The 22,345-nt window shown below is 47.2% G+C and overlaps 1 protein-coding gene across 1 annotated transcript in view; it reads right to left on the minus strand.

The window, feature by feature from the left end:
* Positions 1 to 14,932, minus strand: part of CHSY1 (chondroitin sulfate synthase 1) — an 80,622-nt gene extending 65,690 nt beyond the window's left edge. The window contains exons 1-2 of the mRNA XM_076348044.1: positions 14,670 to 14,932; positions 4,945 to 5,440 (exon numbers count right to left, since the gene is read on the minus strand). Coding sequence (XP_076204159.1) covers positions 4,945 to 5,440; positions 14,670 to 14,932 — 759 coding nt within the window. The remainder of the gene's footprint in view (positions 1 to 4,944; positions 5,441 to 14,669) is intronic.
* Positions 14,933 to 22,345: the final 7,413 nt, after the last annotated feature.

Genomic DNA, 22,345 nt, shown 5'->3' on the forward strand with positions numbered 1-22,345 from the left:
GCTCTGACATAAAAAAAATAGCACGAGCTTTGAAGCTGGGACAATACATATATATTAGAGCATCTGATTTCAGAAGTGCTGCTGGATGCTCCCACCACAAAGACAAGTGGAGTCTTACATGTACTGCCTAGAGTCCAAGGCGAGGGTTCACAGAGCAAGAGTGACCAAACATCACGGTCTAACCCCAATGCCCCGCACAGACTGCAGTGAACCGAGGTGCTTCAGAGCACCCTGCCCAAAGCACCTCCTCACAGACCCCATCCTGCCCTGCTCTGAGGTGTACAGCTCTTGCTGCTGAAGTCACTGAGTGCTGCGTGTCGTACATTAGCCAGCTAGAAACAGGCTGAATCTCCTTTCTCGTTAATGAAGGAAGGTTCTTTCTCAGAGGATAAAGCAAGGGAACTGAAGGTTAGTGGTTAACAGTTGCATCTGTTCCCAGTATTTCAGTTCTGATCAATCACTGCAGGACTTTTATCTTTTTTTGACTTCTGGCTATCTTACAGAAAACCATAAACTTCAGTTTTGCCCATGGGAGAGTCCATTCCAGAAACGGTATGTTCTGGCACTGCCAATGTACTTGGCAGATATAATGTGCACTTTAAGGGCTTTCCTAACTTCAGTGAATTTCAGAGTAGCAATTATCTTCAATTACTCCAGATGAAAGACCACACAAAACGTTAATTCAAATCCCCCTTCTCCCAGAAGCCCCCTGCTATCCCTAGTCACCACTGCCCTACTTTTTCCCTTGCCAACACCCAAAAGATTGGACCTACTCTTCCTTGATGCTCACGTTTCCTGATGCGATCGCTCCCTTTGTCACAGCTTCTTTTCAATGTATATTATAAAAATATCCTGTCTCACTTCAGGACATTTAAGAGTACTTGTTGCTGGTTTGGAGGAAAGCACAGCCCCCTCCACACAGACACGCTTGCTGCTTCTTACCTCATTTCTCCCACTACCTCAATCAGAACAAAAGGAAAACCAGACAAAACATCTGGGCATTTGCACCAGCAGTTAGAGGTAGTGTGAGCTCCTCCATTGGATCCAGCTGTTTCCATTGCGCTGTAGGACATGAAGCAGTTAGTATCACCTGAAAGCAATGTGTGTCAGAAGGGTTTTATTACTGAAGAAATTAACGGGATATGTATCAGCACTGCCTTGATTTCTAGTAGCTACAAAGAGCTTATATTAAAGTTACCAGTGCTTTTAAGATGAGGATATTAAAACACAATACTCAGCAGCAGCTATGAAACAAGGCTGAAACAACACTAAGCTACAGAGCGATGCCTTCATAATTCAGATGCATTTAAAGGGAACATTAGACTCAAAAGGAAAACTGAGATCAACAATACATTGGGATTGTTTAAATCACAAATGAGATAGCTTCTTATCAAAGCTGAAACCCGTTCTCAGGCTGAATAGCCAAGACCACGCATGGCACCACATGGCAGTGCATGAGAAAATAAAACTAGCACGTCTCTGTGATCCACACAAGATGAACTAGAAGGACTACTGGCGGGAGGACACGAGAGAAGGAAGGAGACTTAAATATGTAAACTTTTTCTGAGAAAAACACCCATCAGTGTGCCAGAAGTCCAAAGTACCAATATTCACTAGAAATGCAGAATCACTTCCTAGCAAGCTCGGTACAAGCCTTTTGCCCCTCTTCAAGAGGAAGAACTGTGCTCTGTAACACTTCATAAACTGTCAAGCTCCCATCTGTAAGCTTCAGAGATTTCACAGCTCCATTCTTTTAATGTTTTTTTTTCTTCCAGTTTGCTGCATAAAATCCGTAGCTTTGGCTGCTCCACCCTATAGAGGGCTGAGTTTTACAGCTATTTGTCAAATAGCAGTAACAGTCTCGGTTTTGTTTTTACAATGATGATAATCCTTGCCATAAAGAACTTACATTTTAAGAGGCATGTCTCATCTGTGACTCACTCCACCTGTCTCAAGTAGGGCAACAGCTACAAGCCCGGTCACAGGAGCCTAAAATCTACCACGGGCTGCAAACTGCTCCTGCAGCAGCCTGGGCGCATCAGATGAAGCTCCCTAGAGCCCAGGGAGCTTCAGTTCTCCTCAAGCTTGCCTCTTTTCTGGGGTGAGATGAAACAGGAAGTCCAAAGAATCAGAGTGTCAATTCCTTTACTGTATTTGCTGAAAAGCTCCTGACGGCAGGAAGAGCATGAACAAATCTTTACAAGCCTTGAAATGGGTAATAACCCGTGCCACTAATGAAGTGGTCTAAGAGGCACCGCAGAGAGCAGTGAAGTGACAGAAACACAGGAAGGGGAGGAAGAGAAAGGGTTTTGAGACAGACTGCTGCGAGCAGAAAAAAAACACAGAGCCAGGCCTGGAGACGCATTTGGGCACAACACCAGAGCCAGAGCCAGGGAAGATGAGCAGCACAGTAAAGACATTGTGAGATCCTAAAATCAGAGAAAGGGGGCAGTGACAGTCATGGAGATGAGTAAAACAACTCTGGGCATAGAGCCCACTGCAAGAACAGTGCAGGGAAAAAAACCACCCGAACTGAGGTCCAGCAGGGCTCACCATGTCCGAGGCACTAAGAATGAAAACCAAAGAGCTGGGGATGACTGCAAAGACCCAAACTCCTTGTTCATGCTGCCACTTGAGACTCTCCAGAATAGGAAGTGCAGGAAGCAAAGGAGAAGTCTGAGGTTTGGGTTTTCTGAGGCCAACGCCGTTTTGTTTGTTGAGCCTCGTGCTGTCACTGCTTCCCTTTCGATGGGAATTGTGAAGAATGTGGTGGCTGTGCCCCAGCAGAGCAGGCACAGATAAACTTTTTCCTCTGTCAGAAGCTCACTGAACAATGCTTTGAATTCACTTACAGTGGCCTGTTACTTGATGTTCATGAACGTACAAGACATGGAGAATGTCGCTTTTACACCAAGCTTTCCTAACACAGCTGTTACGACAGCTGTGTTATTTCACACAGCTATTGCTTTATCTTAAATAAAATACCAGGCACATTTAACCTAGTTGTCTGGGCAATGAGAGGACCAGATCAAAAAAAGGAAAAGCTGACAGGTTTTTAAATTGAAAAGCCTCAACTAAATGAGAGTGGACCTATTCCTTGCAGAAGCAGTGTGCTTTCATCACCAGAACTCTTCCCTCTCTCCAAAACAGCTGAGCTTTAACGCCTCACACTCACAGGTTACTTCTGAACATCTTACAGTTTATACACTTCACACAAACCAATTTTAAGTAATTCATGGCACTTGGGAGAATCCAGCACTATGGATAATTTAACAGAAGCTGATCAAACAAAATTGATTTTGAAAAAAGCCCAATCTAATTCTGTCAGATAGCATTCCTAGTGCAGTTGTGTGCTACTGTTAGCTATTTCAAGCCAAAATTTGATCATATTGAATTCAGGAGGTCTTTGCCAGTTTCAGTAGTACCAAAATGCTGACCTTCAGTAAGTTATCAAATGCCACACGGTACAGGCATTCACACCAGAAGTTATTTCAACTCAGAATGTCTAGAGTAAAAATTTTATGCTGCTAAAAACTGTGGAAAAAGTTACTGACTCCTTATGAATGGCTAACCACAATACTGGCAATACATAAACTAGTTCCAGGTCTGTAAGCTGGGAATGTGGAGAGCTACTGTTAGTCGAGAAAGTCTTTATGCACAAAAGATATGAATGAATTACTGCAGCTGGAAACCTCCTTCCCCTTCCTCAGAGGCTTTCCTGTCACTGAACTGTGAATTGAAATGAAGCAACAGTTTTTAGGGGCAGAAATTCAGTGTCAAAAGTTTAACACAAGTCTTTGTCAGTGAAAGAGCGGGTCAGCAGCAGTATCTGTTGTCATCTGTGACCACAGCTCCTCTGTCATCCTCCTCTTTACCACATCTCATAAAACGACAAAGCCATAGTTGCGTACGAGTCATAAACGTTTGTGTAAAAAGACAAACTGTTCACCCTCTCTTGTGCTCTCAACTTCTCCCTTATTTCTATGAGAGGCTCACCAGCATTTTCCCTGGTACTAGAGGAGAAACTGCAGCTCAAGCCCAGCAGGTGTTTTCAATCAGACAGTCTGTAAACACCCAGGACTCACTTCAAAGAGCCCAGCACACCCGGGCAGGAGAAGCCCCCCTTGCCCCTGGGAGGAGCCGCCAGCCCTCAGCATCCAGCAGGAACAACAGCATGAAACTGTCACAAGCAGGCTGGGGACTCTCCCCTTTTTTTCCCCAAGAGGCCCAATTTGCAGCCACATCAGTGTGGGCAGACCCCGAGTTTCAGTGTAAGAGTGGTGGCTTGTCTCTGCTGACGTCAAGGACCTGCTCAGTGGGCGTCTGCAGGATGAGGCTGCCAGCGAGTCTCCTGAACAGCAGCGGACTTGGGCTGCGGGCAGGCTGGGAGGCAGCTCAGCTCATGGGGTGACAGTGTCAGCCACCATGAGACATCTCTGCCATGGCTATAGTTTGGGAGAAAACTGTCACTGTCAGGGCAAACATCTGTCAGCCTTGCATATTTCAGCTGCAGCAAGAAACACCGTAATTGTATCATCTATTTTCCACACTGACACCATGACATACCCAGCTAAAGAAGATAAAAGACAGTCAAGACTGCAGGGACCTGTGGCCATTTTGATTTAAGCTTATTCTCTTTCTAAATAAAAATAACTGTTATGAACGATGAATGTTCCTCCCCTCACCCCAATGTGCCTAATGTCAGGCTCCATTTCCCTCCTTACTGTTGCACTTCCGTATTTGCATAGGTCTCTCCCAGGGTGACACTTGCAGGAAACAGAGTGTAGAAACTGTACAGTTGGATGGTGAAGTTGCGAAGGGAGGTGAGCTCTAGAGGAACTGCTGCACAGCCATACAACAGCAATCCCCTGCTGCCAGCCTCTCCCACCCTCTCCTCTACCTCCCCCAAAACACACACCTCATTCTCTGCGCCCTCGTCCTTACCTCATAGGACCATACACACTGCACTCCTGCAAACCTCCGTACGCATCTTCCCACTTCCACGTCCTCGTGGGTGGTGTACATCTCTCGCAGGCACTCGCCAATGTGGGGCACCATTCTCCGCAGGACTTCCCGGCTCATGATCACTCCAGGCCCCCCCATGCAGAAGTTCTCGCCTGGTTCCAGCGCCAGCTTCCCCATCTCCTCCGTGGTGCCGAGGCCAGTCTGCCCAAGAAAGAGGGGCTCGCTGCTGTTCAAACTCCTGAGGAAGTTCTCCAGTTTGTCCCCTTTGATGTAAACATCGTCATCAGCTCTCATAAACCATTCGTATTTGTCCAAGTAGTGGTCATGCATGTATTTGAGCATCATGAAAGATTTCTTCTGGGGTGGGTAAGAGTCATCTACACCTGGAAGCGGCACGATGGGGATGGGAATAGAGGTGTCTGAACCCTCACTGGAGAAGAATTCAACCTTGCCAGGAATGGTTTTGGACCACGTTCTAGATTGAAAAAGACAATAAGGACTAATTAAGTATGCAAACCAAGGCAGGCAGAGAGTGCTACCAGAGACCACTCAAAGGAACTACACCTCATCTGCTTTACAAATTTTGTTTTTAAACACCTTGAAGGGTTATTTTTTTCCATGCAAACGAGGACATTCACATGGCACACAGAGCAATTGGTGTAACGCGCAAAAAGTTCTGACATGACAAGCATCTAAATATCATTTTTGCAGCTGTATCTGATAGAAAAATAATTCAATAGTGGTAGTTCACTAGTGGCAGGCAGGCTTTCTTAAGCAGACTTAGTATTGGTCTAACAGATACTGGTCACAAGATACAGAGAGAAGCCAAAGGGAGCCAAGATGGGCAAACAATTCACATACAACTGGATTTAATGCCTCCAAAGCTTCCCTGCAAGTTATTCAGCATCACATACACCTCCCAATCCCCCTAAGCCACACCAAAAGCTCAAATGTGCACTCAGAAGTACTGACTTCCAAGGAGTAAATAGATGGAAATTTCACATGAACTTGTGAGGAATCAGTATCAGTTGGTGGGAAACCAACCAAAGAGCAACTCCTCTAGATGCTATGTGGAGAAGCAGGTAGGGCTTTGACAGAGGTAAAACGCTCCTGCGCCTTTGCGACAGCCGGAGAAGCACAGAGCATGGTAGCAACACTAACCTCAAATGGGTCTGCCCATACCAGCAAAGGTCTAGTAGAAAAGTAGTCCTAAGAGATGCATGCAAAACATGTAATCCTGACAGATGACCTGCTGCTACCAGCACCAGCACCTCCAGCAGCTTTCCACACGCTTCAGACCAGATTTTAGTAGAGGGGAACATCACGAAAGAGGAGCCTTTTCTGTGTGAAGCAGCACAGCGACGATATCTGCTCTACACTTTCCATGCTCCTCTCTGCTAAATCCAACCCATCTGCATGGGCAAACTGCGTCACTTATATTGCAGGAAGAGATGTAGGATGATTCCTCGAGGCAGACTGCAGAACACTTAACCTCCTCCAGGGAGGACTTTCAATAACTGTTACAGCCTTGCCCTAAAAATTAGGAATTTTAGTCTTTCAGTACCATTTTCTCAAATTCTAGCTGGGGAAAAGCAGAGTTCACGTATCCTTCAGAGAAACTCACAGAAAACTATTTTCACTCGTAAACCCAACAGGTTTTGCCCCTTTTTGTATAGGGGGAGAATATTTTCTAATTATGTTTGGCGACCATGCTCAGAATATAACCTATATTCAAAGCTGAATGTGAAAACTCTCTCAAGGTAAAGGACACAGTATTGCTTCGATGCATCACTGTCACTTTTACCAGATGCCTCTCAACACAGGCTTCTTGCCAAAAGCAGAGCGGATTTTGGGCAGTACAGACCATCTGAAATGTGAAGTCTCCAGAATTAGCTACCATACAAAGTCTGAAATGTAAAAATATTTCAGAAGAATTATTCCTTAAGTTCCACTGGGAAATGTAAAGGTATTTAGTTAGTATTAACTAAACATCAACTTCAACACCTTAATGGTTACGCACTAATTCAGCTTTGTGTAATGAATATCACCCAATTACTTTAAAAGCTTTGTCTTCTGGATTTCTTACTGCCATGCGTAGTGTTTCATAGGAAAAGTTTAGATCCCAGCTTCCCAGAAGACCACAGGGTAAAGCCAATGGAAACATTCCTGTTGACTTCACAATAGAGGTGATGAGGCCTTTAATCATCAGTGATGCAATTAATGCATGGTACTACTGGTTATAAAGTCACATCCTGTTAAAGCGTTGAAAACTGCCCATTTTAACATGAGACATATTCATATCTTGAACTTTCGCTAACTATTAAGGAAGTTCCACTGTTTATTTTCTGATACCCACACTCTACATACAGATCGTCTGGTCTTGAATGAAAAGACTACATGGTAAATTGCTCTTCCCATATCAACTCCCAATCTAAGTTTAAAAGACTTCTTCATTAAAGGTACTTGATGCATTCAAATTTTAATCTCATAGAAAGAAAAGGCATAAGAAGCTACTGAGAAATGCAGTTCATCTCGTCCACTGTGACCAGCTCCCAGTGCAGCTTCGGGTGGACCCAGGACACTTTCCAGACAATCACCAGGTGAAGTTATAAGCTAAAGTCTTATGGAAATTTCTGCTTATTGACTTCTTTTACTCAAAAGCAAACAATGAATTTTCAGACTTGCTCTCAGTATCCTGAAAGATCTGCCTTTGTAATGATTACGAACTATGGACAATGCAGGATTGTCTTCTATCACTCCAAGCTTTTGCTCCTTTCTGGACTCTTCAGGAGCAGTCTTCAACTCTTTTCTTTTTTTTTTTTTTCTTTTTTTTTTCCTTTTTTTTTTCCCACCACTACTCCTTCTGTTGGTTCCCAGTGTAAATCTACTCCCTGCTCTCCAACCAGGTTCCCTCACCTCAAGACACCCTTAAGTATTGTCAAGATAGAGTTCCCATTCAATGAAGGTGGAATAAAATGCATGTACATCCACAAACCCTGGCAGGTTTGATTTCCAGCCCTCAATATGGCATTAAACCCCTCAGCTCAAAGCCAATCTGGCCCTATCTTTTCTTGGATGTGGGCCATATTTAAGTTTCATACTAAAACAGGAGTAAACCAGAGAACTATCCCTGCATGCGTGGGACATGCAACGTCACTTCAGCCCTGGGATCTCACTCCAGCCGTGCCCCAGCACAGCTTGATTAAGTCTTTGTTCACTTCCTGTGACAATGCAATTTCTAGGATGAGACGACTCGCCGTGTCATTTGTGACTGTGGCTTTGAGCGTTTGTTCAAACTCAGACAGACAAAATACGTTCCCACATCGAAAAATTGCCTGAGCATCTGTGTCAACGCAAGCAAGCGCTGCTCGGCAGAGGCTGAAACAATGGGAGTCACCATGTGCTGCTCCTTATAGCTAAGCCACAGCTCACTGCTCCACGTGGCCCCTTTTTGGGAAGAGAATACAGAACAGTTTGCTCAGGAAACATGTTGTTGCACCCAGCCAAAGAAGCCAAACCACAGACTGTAAGATGAACTGTAAGTACATTTTTCTGACCCCAGCTATCAGCAGAACCAAGGACTGGTAAATGCAGGGATGAATTCTGATCAAAACTACTTTTAAGTTTTTTATCTTAACATTGCAAAGAATCAGACCTGGCTCAATCACAAGTGATTCTGCAAATTAGTGTGGTAACAGCTACGTTTCTTTTCCATCCTCCCATCTCCAGTCCAGTTTACAGTGTCTGCTCTCAGGTTATAGGCAGCAACCTGACCCCTCCAGCACCTTAGGCACAGAGCTCGTCTCAACACCTTTCTAACTCCTGTGGCCCCACCAGCACCCACTCCCACTGGCTGATATTGCTTTCCTAGTCAAGGCTTCTCTAACACAAGATTTGCAGATTGTATCTGCAAATTAATTGTATGTTTGATAATTAAAAAAAAAAAAGCCAAAGGAAAATATTTTTAGCAAAACCTGACACCTTCCTTCCCCCATGAGGGCTCCCCATCACCTCCAGCTGTTTAAAAGAAACGCAGTCCCAACATTTCTGCCACCAGACTCCTGTATCTATGCCTGCAGAGACCACCTCCCTTGCGGTGATCACTGGTGGCCTTAAGGCTGTCTCAACTCTGTCCAGAGAGAAATATCAGGTTCTGAGTGCAACCGATACATGTACTGAACTGGTCATTTAAAAACCCAGCAACTGAACTGCTCTGACAGATCCCAACTTTATCTCTTCCGTGTAATCTGAATCTGCTCGGTTAAACAGGAGAATGTGCATGAATCAGGACAGCAAGGCTCTCTATTACCTTCCCCAGGAGCAGCGCTGAAAACATGTACGACAGGGTGCGACCTGGTTTCTCTCAGTGCACAGGGCACATAACTCCAACAAACTAGAAGCGAGCATTGACAAGGGAATCAAAGTGCCATTTAAACAAACACAAACATAGAAAAATTAGGTAACACTTCCTTAGAAGAAACCTCTTAGCAGAGGACATTAGGACTGCTCCAGTACTGGTGGCTACCAAGTCAATTTTACCATCCCTTAAGTGGTTTTGCGCACTGGATATCCTATGTGTGCCCTAATCTGAACAAATCACAAGCAAACTGGGTGCAAAGATTTTGTCACAGCTGATACAGGTATTCATGCAATACAGAAAACTGTGTGCACAAAGAGTGCTATAAAAAAAAACAGTATCTGCTAAAAAGTGACCACTACTATAGTTACCAAATGTTGTCATAAGTAATTTCTTCATTTAAAAAGAAGTCTAAAAAGCATAGCTTGGAGCAGTAGGAGCACAGATCTGGAATGTTTTATCTTCAGTTTCCAGTGTTTATTATTTATTTGTATTACCTTGCTTTGTTATCAGCTCTGCAGACTCAGCAGAAGCACAGTAAGAGGCATTATGCAGACAGTGGTCCCTTTGTAGAGACCCAAACTAGAGACAATTACAAAAAATGTATTTGGTTTTTGTCTGCAGTTTGAGAACCTCCCTTAGAGGAGATCAGAGAAACCATTTAAAGTTTTGAGAAACAGTCATCTTATATAATTATGCTGAAGAAAATCATAATTTGTGAAGAACTCATCAAGATAACGGACCTAAAAGACTGATTTCTTGAATACATGGTTCAGCTAAATTTCATGTTGAATTAGGGCTAGTTTTGCGTAAGCCTTCTTCAAGGTCCCACCTTTCCAGCAACACTTGCTACAGGGGAAGCAATGAACCACAGCTGAGCCAGGAGAACCGAGCACGGAAACCAGCACACTGCTCCTGCATGTGGGACTGCAGATGACCATCAAGAGAGGTCAGAAAAACAAGCTGTTTTTTAAAATTTCCAGATAGGTTTAAAAGGGCTTGTCAGTTAACATCTGCATTACAGAGTTCAGATTTTGAGGGAGAGTTCCTTTCAAATTTTTGCAGGATCGCTTGGTATCTAGCTTTAACAGAGAACCCAAGCAGCTTCCGCAGCTCCTTAGAGTCCTTTGAATTAAGCTCCTCCAATTTAAAGTGATGCCAGTTTTCTGTCCATGGATATCCATCCACCTTCCTTGTGGAAACAGGGACAGAAACGGATCCATCATCCATAGGCACACCGATACTCAGTGGGTCAGACTAGGATCAAAGCCGAAGTGTCCCAGAGGTTTGGGCCATATGGTTATTTTGGGTTATGTAGGTGACTTCATTTCTCCTTATCCCCCATGCATCAATGCCAGTTGCTCTCACGGCTTTTTTTTCATACTGTTCCTTAAACATTCTTGCAAATTTTAGGTAACTGGTTACTGCTTGGAAAGCCCAAATATGTCATACTTCTGCTAGAGGATACAAGAGCAGGACACACCGAGTTCTCACTATTGCAATACTGCGGTATGATCGATATGTTAAGCAAAACACATACCATGCTGTCATGATGTTCAAAGTCACTTCACATGCCCTCCTCCCGAGAGGCAAGAGTGCACACTCCACAATCCATCGTACTACCTCACTTGCAACCAGAAAGGACCAAAACGGAATACCACCCAACAGCCTCGACCTAGGCTCTGGATTTAAAAGAAGCACAAAAATGTGTTTTGTATTACACTTCTGCAGCAGCTAGTGCATAGACAGATAATACAAACTCCTTTAGATCCCAAATCCTTCTGGCTGCCTTTCACTTAAGCTTTTCCAAGCACTCAGGTATTTAGATTCCAGTGCAGCCTGTTTCCTGTAAGCCACCACGAACAGTGTGGCAGCACGTTCGAAATGGAGACTCCCAAAGGGCACCCTTCTGCTGCAGGAGTGGGATGGCTTAGCACGAGCCCTGGCATCACTTGCGGTCCTTGGGCATGTGGCATTGTGGTACTTCAAGGTGCCGTGAGGACTGTCCCAAACTGAGAAGTACTGCAGCTGTATTCCTGCAGAGATACTGCCAAAGGCCAACCTCTGACATCTCACCATTAACTGCATTCACACTAGTCTCCTGCCACGTTTCCTGGGAAATCTAGTTGCTACGCCAGAAAAAAAAAAAAAAAGGTTAACCGCCTGATATTTCTGTTCCTGAGACAGCAGACTTAAATCTTTCGGGAGACTGCTTATTCCCATCCTCTCCTTCCTGCAGCTCTTTCAGGACAACTCCCCTCAACTGCAAAACCGTTAGCACATATTGTTACACTTTCCCTGAACTCTAGCCATACCTTAACTCCTTCCTGCATGGTTCTTTTCCTGACTATTTCTTGGTCCTTTGATGTGACACCACAGTTTCGGCTGCTGCACTTCACTGGCTTCCTGGAAGGGAAGCTCTGCTAACCTGGCTGTCAGATGCAATAACTGCTGAAGCTACAAATCTGCCCTCCGAAAAGCTGTAGATCTAAAGCTTATTCTCTGCCTCGCAGACTACAAAAGCAGGACTGTTTCAAAGAGCCGGCATCTCCTGAAAATCCAGCAGGCCCATTTTGCCTTGCAGTGGTCATTTCACTCATGATTGATGTTCAGGAAGTGGATTGCTTCCCCTCTTGTTAGAACCTATCTGGATTCACAGCAGCAAGGATCAGCAAATGCTTTCCGCTCCGGTCCCTTTTAGCTGTGTCTATAAATGGCCTTTGAGCCACAGCAATTTGGAGGTATTCAGCCTCTGAATCCCTAATTCCTTTCAGCGTTCTGGCTAGCGTGGTATCAAGGCTCTGCACACGCTGCCACCCCGGGAATGCCTTGCTAGCAGCTTCCCATTTCACTCACTGTGCCAGCGATTCAGCTCACCAGGATGTTTTGTCAATGTAGTAATCCCAGCAATTGTCTGCTTGAGTACTTCATGGCAATCAAAAGCCATTTAAGATTTCAGGTTTGTCTTCCTCTTCCCCCCTCCCCACCTTCCCCCAAAGATGTCTTCCTGTCACCAGGACATTAGCTCATTTCTTTTACCAATGGAGGTGAGAAAAATGCATTTAGCCCTACTGCAACATTAAGAGGTCTCTTTATTCGTCCCTTCCGAGAGCAGACATCATCTCTAGATGTTAAACCAAAATAGCACTGCAGTAAAAAGCAATACTCGGATCTCCTTCCGAGGGCTGAAGGAGCCCGATTGCATTAGCTGGATTTGTTAAGTTGCATCTTTAGCCATTTTTTTGTGTGAGCAGATGTTGCAAGATCTGATTCTGTGAACCCGGCTCTCCCACAGCACGGGACTGTTCAGCAAGCACGGGCAAAGCCAGGGACGAGAATCCTTCCCACACCAGCGAAGTGAAATGCTCCACAACTAACGTCCATTTCTAGACAATATTGTGATAAATTTCCCTTTCTTGAATTCTTGACGCAAAATCTGATGGATGCTAGACAAACTGTTCTGCCATAAAACCTGTTACGTGATCTCCCAACACGACTCCAGCCTTTCTGTACGTAAATGTAAATTACATGGCTCATGAGATTTGCAATCCAAAATGCTCCATCCCACATAGTGAAGAAGAATACATAACCCTGAAGAAACAGACTCTTTCACCCATTTCAAAGCTTCAATCACACACCCTCTGTAACTTAATTACAGGTCTACTGCTGAAAGAAGGAATTAAGTTTCCATTAAAAGCATCGTTAGTGGACAATATGCTTCAGATTGCCCAAATCAAGCAATTTTACTGCATTTGATGTTGATATAAAGAGAGCTACCCTTTCCTGAAACCAGAGCTGGGCAGGGGGGAGGAGGAGGAGATGGTCCATCATGCATGGTTTTGCCATCCTGTTCTTACTGGCCAATAGAGCCAAGTACTTTTCAACCTGGGCAGGCAGGAGATGGAGGAGGGTTTGTTCTAGTACAAGACTAAAGGGGATGTTTATTAGAGAAAGATTCGCCCCAGAGCTCCTGGCTGCTCCTCTGACAGCACTGGCTGTGCAGCGTTCTATCAGAGCCGGGGTATACCCGAGCTGACATTTTAACTCTTAACTCTTTCAGATTTCCCAACCAGGCTTCCCGCGCAGCCTGCCAGCACTGCCTGCTGGTGCGAACGCTGGAGCAATAAGCATATTTCAGCAGAGCGGAGAGTTTCTCCAAAGCCACAGACACGTCTCTCACAGAAAAGTTGATTATTCTGATGCCGCCGAGGCTTTGGACAGAAGTCCCGTTAGCACGCGGCGCTTGTGGCAATACCCAGCTACAGCTGGAGACCATGGACTACGGAGAGTGGCACGCAGTGGAAAGCACAAAGATTGCCCCTGCTCTGAAAATAGGTCTACTCAGGTAACAAACACATGGCTCAGAGACCCCGGTTCCTGCGCTAGCTTCACCAGCCCAAAGCTAGAAGCATTTCACCAAAGCTGACCTTCCCCATTCAAGCTGTTTCGCTACCTGGTCCAGCCTTAGCGACAGCTGCAGCGAGCGGAGGCTGATTTTACTCTTTGCTCCCAGATGCGTTTTCTGGGTCTCATTCCTAAGCACATGCTCTCGGCTTGGCACAGTGGTCTTTTTTCCTATCCAGGGGGTTACAGCAGTCTCCAAACTTTATTATTATTATCAGGCTGTCGGCTCTCTTCAGAAGCAGCAGCCAAGGACTGCACCAGCGTGACGCGGCCATGCCCAAGGTAGAAGCATTGAGGGAAGCACTTTGACGACCGCATCTCCCCTGGTGACTGGCGGTACGTGCCCCTTCGCTACGGAGGGGCTGCCTGACCCTAAGGCAAGACCGCTGGGTCTGCCTGCCAGGTACCGGCTCAACCAGACCGTGTGAGAGCATCAGCGCGACTCAACTCGACCCCTCACGTCTCCGCCGACCTGTCCAGGCAGCGGGAGAGAGCTCGGGGCACCTCTCTCCCCCTCACCTCACAATCCGGCCCAGCCGCCCGGCGAGCGCCCCAGCGCTGCCCACCCTGCGCCCGGGCTGGTGCGAGGAGAGCCGGGTCTGAGCGTGCTCTGAGGGGCCCCCTCCGGCTCGCTCACACCTGCCCCCGGGAAGGGCGAGCGGTCCCCGGGCCGGCGGGGGGATCCCGGCCGCAAGGGCATCCCGGCCGCAAGGGCCCCGCCGCGGGAGACCTCCCGCCCGGGGGCTCTTACCTCAGCCGCTCCTCAGGCGAAACGGCCGCGCCGAGAGCCGAGCGCAGCCGAACGCGGCCGAACCCAGCCGACCCGACCCGACCCGACCCAAGCCTATCCGACCCGACCCGACCCGAGCCGACCCCCGCCCAGCCGAACCGAACCGAGCCCAGCCGAAGGCAGCCGAGCGGAGCGGCCCCCCCGCCCGCTCACCGGTGGGCGGCCACGGCGCGGCTCCGCAGGTACTTCTGCGCCGTCATGACCCCCACGAAAAGGAAGCTCTGGGCCGGCGGGCCGGGGCGGCGCGGCGGGGCGGCGGCGGGCAGCGGGCGGCAGCCCTGCGGGCGGGCTCGGCGGGGCCGCGCCGCCGCCGCCAGCTCGGAGGCGCGGGGCAGGACGAGGCGCGAGGCGAGCACGAAGCCCAGCACCAGCCCCAGCAGGACGCTGAGCCAGGCGCGGCGGCCGCGGCCCGCCATGCCCGCCCGGCGCCGCGCCGCGCAGGCCCCGCGCGGCTCCTCACAGCGCCGCCGCCCCGCGCTGCGCCGCCGCCGCCAGCCGCGCCGTGTCGCCCAGCGCCGCCATGGGGGAAGGGGCAGGGACGGGAAGCGGAGGGGAGGGAGGGAGGGGAGGGGAGGGGAAGGGAAGGGGGCGCCCGCCTCCCCGGCCCTGCCCCTCGGCACAGGCGCCGTGTGCGGCCCGCGCCGCGCTGTCCGCCTCCCGCGGCCCCGCCCGGCCGCGGCGGTGGTGGCGGGGCCGCCGCGGAGCAGACCCCGCCGAGGGGCGGGGGAGGGAGGCGGTGCTGCCCCCGACCCCCCTCGCCTCCCGCCGCGCTGGCGCACCGAGGGGCGGCCCCCACCCGGGACAGGGACCCCGGTGGGGGCCTGGACGCTGGGGTGGGGAGGGGCACCGAGACCCGGGATGTGACCACGGGACGGGGAACGCCTCCCAAAGCACCACCCTGGAGCGGGACCACAGGACAGGGACCGGCACCTTGACCGAACACCCCAGATCAGGGCCACCAGGGTCAGGGAACGTGACCCAACGTCCCACACCAGGACCCCAGAACCTCGGCCCAGCTGCCCGGACCAAGAGGCTGGGACAGGAGCCCAAGGGAGCATGGGTGCTCGGATCCAGGGATGGGGACTGAGACCCCGGGCGTAACCCCAGGACAGGGACCCCAGCCCTGCACCGAGACCCCAGGAGAGGACCCTGGCTCAGGAGCCGGGCCTGGGACTCCAGCCCAGCCTTTCGGACCAGGATGGGAAGGCACTGGGAGACTGGTACCCCGACCTGGGACAGGCACCAGGTGCCCATGCCTGGTGGCAAAGGTCCATCACTCATCCCCGCAGAGACCCAGCACGGTTCATGCCAAGCCTGCGCAGCCAGAAATGCACCATTCCCCCCTCTGCACGGTCTGGTCCCTGCTGCCCGAGCCCCAGAGCTGCCCTGCCTGGGCCTGTGGGTGTGTGCAAGCTGGAACAGACAGGAGGCAGGTAAAGCCAGGGAAGGACAGGAGCACCATCGCTTGGCAAAAGCCAGCTGGCAGGCGAGAAGAGTTGCTGAAGCCGAGGCTGCATGCCTTTGAGAGCTGCAAAACACCAGGGAAGGGTTACAAATGCAGCACTAGCTCAGGTGCAGTGAATGGTAGCAGTTTCCCAACAGCTTCATGTGTGCTACCAGGCAGAGAAGAGGTTGATGAAGATCCCCAAAAGGGCTCCTCAAAGGTTGACCATGCACAAGGCGTGGAGGCGTTCCCACCGCAAACAGGCACTGGGCAGACCCAGGGCTGTGCCTGGCTGCTGGGGTCAGCTGGAAGCCCCACATTTGCTCTGACAAAGCCAGCACAAAGTTGCCTTTTTGGGACCTTCCTCTGGGGAACAGGGAATGAGACCCACGATCCACCTCGGCTCACCCTATTAAAATAATCCCTAACTGCTATTTATACCAAGAAAACCTTTTCTGCTATACTGTCCTTTCCATCCCTTCTATATGGGGAAATCCCCCCCAAACCACTACTGTAATTCCCTTCTACTTCCCAGCAGTTGCAATGCTTTACTATTATGTCTAACTACTGGTGCCCTGATCCCTTTCTACGAAGCCTGGAGTTATCCTCAGCCTGTGCCACTCCGCACACCTGGATCTTTTGCTCCACTTTCAAAAGCTTCTTCAAAAGGGACCTCGTCAAACTCTGTTTCTCCCCTCAAGCCTGATCATCAGGTCCTGAAATGCAGGACACGGACAGACATTCAAGCTAAAATAAAAAGGCCACTCCTTTCCAAAAGAAGGAGATGTGGCAAGTCCGTGAGCAGGAATGGGATTACTCTCAGCATGCTCCAAATCAGCAATAAAAATCTCCTGATTCAAGGGAAAGCCACTGTGGCCTATGAATTACAGGAAAAGGCAGAGCTAGCATGGTTAAAAGGCAATAAAAAAGAGAAGGGTTGGGGCTGAGGAGCTGTCAGTTGGCTTCTTCCCATAAAGAAAAGAAGTTAGTCATCAGAACTGAAACCTTCATGCGACTTCAGCACACATGGAAACAATGAAGTGGAGCAGCACACTCCTGCATTAGATCTCCGCTGCCCCAAGCTCTTGTTTAGCACGTTCCCACCTCCCTGTACCTCCCAATGTAATTACGGTCCTGGACCTCGCCACAGGCAGGGTGTGAGCAGAGCGCGCTTGGGGAAGGGGCAGAAGGAAGGGGCACTTTCTTGGTGCCAGGATTTAACCCAGAGAGGAGGCACATTCAGAGTTCACACTGCCACCACGTGAGATCACACCACTGGCTATAAGGCCGAGACATCCAGCCGTAAAGAGGGGCTAGCACCTGGGAATGCTGCGATGCTCACACAACCTCCCTAAGCACATCAAAGTGCCTCGCTTTATTTCATTTATCACGCCAAACTCGCATTCAAAAGTGTTAGGTGAGCAAGTGCCCCTTTTGTTGCTCCTACCCCCTCCCCTGTTCTTGCATAGAACAGCTGCTGTTTCCACTATAGGAAAAAAAGAAAAAAAAAAAGGGCAAATTAAGGGAAAACTTGAAGAGCATGGCTTAGTTCTTCCAGCTGAATTATAACCCTGCCATTACCTGCCTAAAGTATGTTTTTAATCTGATTGGCAGAGAAAGGTCATACTGCATAATCACATTTAAGTGCCTTCCCCTATTAATACAGTTCTTAGTCTCAATAAATAGTTGACACTATATATTATGGCTACCATATATTAAAAGGCATGGCATTTTTCTCATATAACACTGCATAAACACATTTTTACGCAGCGTGTTTTCTATTCTATGTGGGATTGCTTGAGGAAATATTCTGAGGGCTCTCCAAAATCTGAAGAGGATGCACGTTGTGCATGCTCCGTCTCCGTGCTCCCACCCCACTCACTCGAGTGAGATTAGCACCCAGACCAGCCGGCGAGAGCCCACTTGACAGGCCCACACAGTTTAGATTCACAATCAGATTAACAAAACAGTAATCCTATTTTTAAATGATGAAAAAGCCAAGCCCTTGAAGCGGTGAGCTGTTTTGTGTGCGTACAGAATAGATGTCGTCCTTTTGGAATAAAGCAGCTTAATACCAACAGAAAAAAGTTTCTTCCACAGAGGAGACGCCCCTATAAAGGAAAGAGGGACTATCTTGCATGATAAACACTTCTTTTTCCCATTGGTTTTAATCTCCAATTTTTCCACAGTGATGAGCCCGTTCTAATACTTACAGGATGTACCTTCTACAATATATATTCTTTACCATATTTTAAAATAACAGTTAAAGAAGTGAACTACTTCCCAAGTGCTCCAGAAACCTTAATTATTAATGTTCCAGTACTTAAACTGATACTTTACAAACTACCCAGGCACTGGAAAATGAGCATACTTCATACATTCAAGGTAACAGACTCGCGGTGGAAAAAATCTAGCTGGGCAACCAGCAGCATTTGTCTCTGTCACAGTATTTCCAGCACCATTGCATTTTCCCAAATGATGCAGAAACTCCTTTCCCAGCTCCAGCACCCACTTTTTTTTTCCCTCCCCATCCTCTTCTGGTCCTGCCCCGGACCAGTCCCAACCCTTCCTCTCAGCTGAATCGCTCAGAAGATGCCAGTTCAAGGGACAAAAAAGAAATGTCGCCGGTTGCTGCTTGCTGGAAAGCCAGACCAACATTGCCATCCTACGGCCCAGCCCCGCAGTGCAGCGGCCGCACCGCGCCCGGCCCGCCGGGGCCCAGGGGCTGTCCTGGGTCGCCTCTGCCCTTCCCGGGCAGGGAACCCGATTTAGGGCTCTGGAGGCGTGCGAGGGGAAGGAAAACCCTCCTGCTCAGCACACAGCTCCTCAGTTGCCTGCTCAAGCCTCCTGTTCTCGTCGGCTGGGTGGCGGTAGCAGGGCTGCCACGGTGCATCAAGGCGCCTGAGCATCACGGAAGGGAAGGTGGCGTATTTTTAACTTACTGCCGCCAGACTGGAGTCAACAAACTGTTGAAAAAGTCTGGAACGTGTATTTAAAATGCAAGCGTCAAGATGCAATATACCCAAGAAGCAGAACAGCTAACAAGGTGGCAATTACAGTACTTAACAAGCAGTAAGCTGAATTTACAGGGAACGTTACCCCTCTAGTATGTGATAAAGTAAAGCTTTAGGACCCAGGTTTGGGGTTTGGTTTTTTTTGAAAGTGCATCTTGTAGGCCAACCTAACAGTAGCTCCCCATTTCAATGCACGCAACAGAGCAGCAGAACTAGATTGAAAGGCCAGGTATTTCAGTATATCCATTTTACTTCCATTCTCTTTAAACAGAATTTTCTAAGTTCTTTTCCTTGCCATCCCTACATTAATGTTACGCACAGTACCAGCTCTGAAGCTCAGCTCGATTAGCAGCACGCAGAAAGAATCTTGATCAGTAAACTATGGTAGACACAGAGGGAGGAATGAAATTATTAATTTATCAGTGGAGATCTTGCTCCGTGCTGAAAGTGCTTTTTAGCAGGTATGCATTTCAAAACACAAATGATCACAGAAAAAAACAGACATCAGAGCAGCGGCTGCATACCTGCCAGCCCCTCGCAACAGGAATCTGCAATAAAAATGTGGATATTCACCACCAAAACTGAGCTGAAGAGACCTACTCCATCGCAGCCATTGGTTGCTTCATAAAAACTGATGGAAGTTTTTGAAGTCGCTGGCTCTGGAGCTGGGAATATGGGCAGGGTGTGTGTCAGGCTTGGAACAGCTGGCTTGGAAGCTCACACAAAATCAGCTACAACGGTGCAACTGGGCCAGGACACCACCCAGCCAGCGGCCGTATGCTTTTCCTTTGTGGTTGCAGAGCTGTTCCAAAAGCTAAGCTTTCATTCCAAAAGGGGGAAAGAAAAAAAAAAAGTCTTCAGCCCGTCCAAGCCTAGACTGGCTTTTTCTACAGTTGGAAATTATATAGTTTCAGTGTTCAGCGAGAGCGTGGACAGAAACACGCTGTGCCCCGCTCTTGGCTAACCTGATCCCTGTAAAAGGTGTCACCTTTTAGCCTGTACAAGAGCAAAAATCGTCCAAAGGATGGATCTGATCTGATGTAGAGATGTGTGCTGATGTGCAGCCAGGCTTGAAAAAACACAACTGCCAGAGATGGGAACTGCCTCATTGAGCGCAGGAGGCATAAAGGACAGCATTAGGATGGTTTAAATGCAGCCATTAACCGTAGCGCTGCTGGTAAAACATACGGGAGACTGTCACGCTGGATGCCATCCTCGTTCAGAGAGCTCTCTGAACGCAAACGCTCTCTTTAGTCATCTTCCTGGGGAGGGGAAAAAAAAGACACAAAAGCCAAGAAAAAACAACCTAATCCAAACACCTGACTATCAGCTGACTACCAGCACAGCCTAAGGATTAAACCAGACTGGGCATAGAGCAACAGCAGAACAGCCTAATTCCTTGAGTTTTTAGTCAAAATAGTACAGAACTGTGTAAAACACAGTAGATCATGTGTGTTAGTACTAAGATTTCACACCTGCATTCAGACTCTGCTAGGAGAGCAGTTCCTTGCAGATATGGGTGCAATTATCATTTTCATTCACACTGATCTTTGAATAGCACATGGGTAATTCTGGAACACCTGGGAACAGCTCTGCTGACAGATTCCCTGTTTGCCCTCACTCCCCCAAGTCCATCTTCTGTTGTTCATTATTAAAAATTTCCAGTATAAGAAACATATTTTTTTTAAACAACCAAGTATGCAATGCAATATCACTCTTAAAAGCTTTCCCTCATTTCACAATGTTTTTGAAAGGCATAAATAAAGCCAAATAAATTTTATGAGAATGACAACATGGTTTTTTGTTCAGTTTTAATTCCAGTACTCAGTATCTCCTGATGAAAATACTTAAGAGAACTATGCATAAACTAGACCTCATCTGCAATTTAAAGAAAACAAAAAACTTTGCCTTTCAGATGATTTATATGCTGGAGGAACAATGAAAAATACTTAGCTGCATTTCTTGAGCAACTAACATTTTCAGGATTTTTTTTGTGCCTCTGAACACTTGCTTGACTTAGGATTTTTCAATACCCAAAATGGATTACTCTTCAGTGGCTAAGTAACATTATACGGCAGTTTAATAGCATTGTATGAACTCTTAAGTTTGTTAGGTAGCTTCTTCCAGATAAAGATATTTCCAGAACATCGGCATCAGTAGAGTAAGAGACTTCTTGCATAACTTGTTAAGTGGGGAGAAAAAAAAATCTGAAGGCTTTTTAATATGAACTTTCATAATTCAGGTTCTTGGGAATTCATACCAAAGCAGGAACAATGGATTGATTAAATAGTTCACTTTCACCTAATGCCTTCTGCATGCTTCACTCTTCACTATAAAACAACAAGCAACCACCTTTCCATACTTGTTTGTGGTTAAGGGAGAGCTTTCTATTTGACGTCAGAGGAAAAACCCTTCCCTCTGCTTGTGCAGGTTGTGAGCCAAAAGAGAAGTTTTACAAACTGAGGTTCTTCTTCCCACCCTGTTCAATAGCTTAGAAGTGTCTGATCAAGAAAAACTTAGGGACTTGAGATTTAAAATAAAAAAATTAAGGGAAAGAGAAGGTTGAAGTTTCCAGAAATACGTAAATCATTTCATTCTCACTGGATATGTCTTAATAAATCTTAGAATTGGGCAAAAATCCATATCCCCAGTCTCAGCCAGAAGCAAATCTTGAGACACAGAGAAAGATTAGCATATGCTCAGTTCAGACCTGCTTATTTATTTCTTAAAATGTTATTACTGAATTAAACCAACCTGTCCTTACCATTTTATCAACACAAGGAATTCTGCTTCTTTAAGACAACAACCTCCCCGAGTTGTTTTTCTGAAGACAACACCTCAGTCTATTTCCCCAACACAAGGGGAAAACGTTCCCCAGAGGCACGAGTAAGGTAACAACTTAGTCCTCTTTACTGATGAGGAATCTTCAGATCTTGAAAATATCCTTCCCCACCTCTATTTTTTTTTTTTTTTTGCCTTATTAAAGATTAAAACCTGAAGTTACATACACTGGTCTATGTTACAACAATGGAAAATTAAGTTTACATACCAAAATGCACAGAAGCCAGGAAATGAAAACTAGTTTCCTTAGGAACCTTAATAGCCTTCTTACTTCATCTTCTACACGCACTTGAACACACACTTCATGGGTCTAAAGTAAAAGGTTCTTGGCCTTTCCATTTCATTAGCTGGCAACTTTAAAACTTACTAGTAACATGCTACTGTTACATTTATAGACGAGAAAAATCACAGATCACCTGACATATAGAGCAGCCTCTATATACATATAAACAGTGTATTCAAAGTTGGCGCTCACAGGTATTGAGGAACACAAATATTCCAAGCGTAAGTATTCAGAAACAAGTGTTCAA

This window comes from Aptenodytes patagonicus, chromosome 10 (genome assembly GCF_965638725.1).
Source record: "Aptenodytes patagonicus chromosome 10, bAptPat1.pri.cur, whole genome shotgun sequence".
NCBI classification, from domain to species: Eukaryota; Metazoa; Chordata; class Aves; order Sphenisciformes; family Spheniscidae; genus Aptenodytes; species Aptenodytes patagonicus.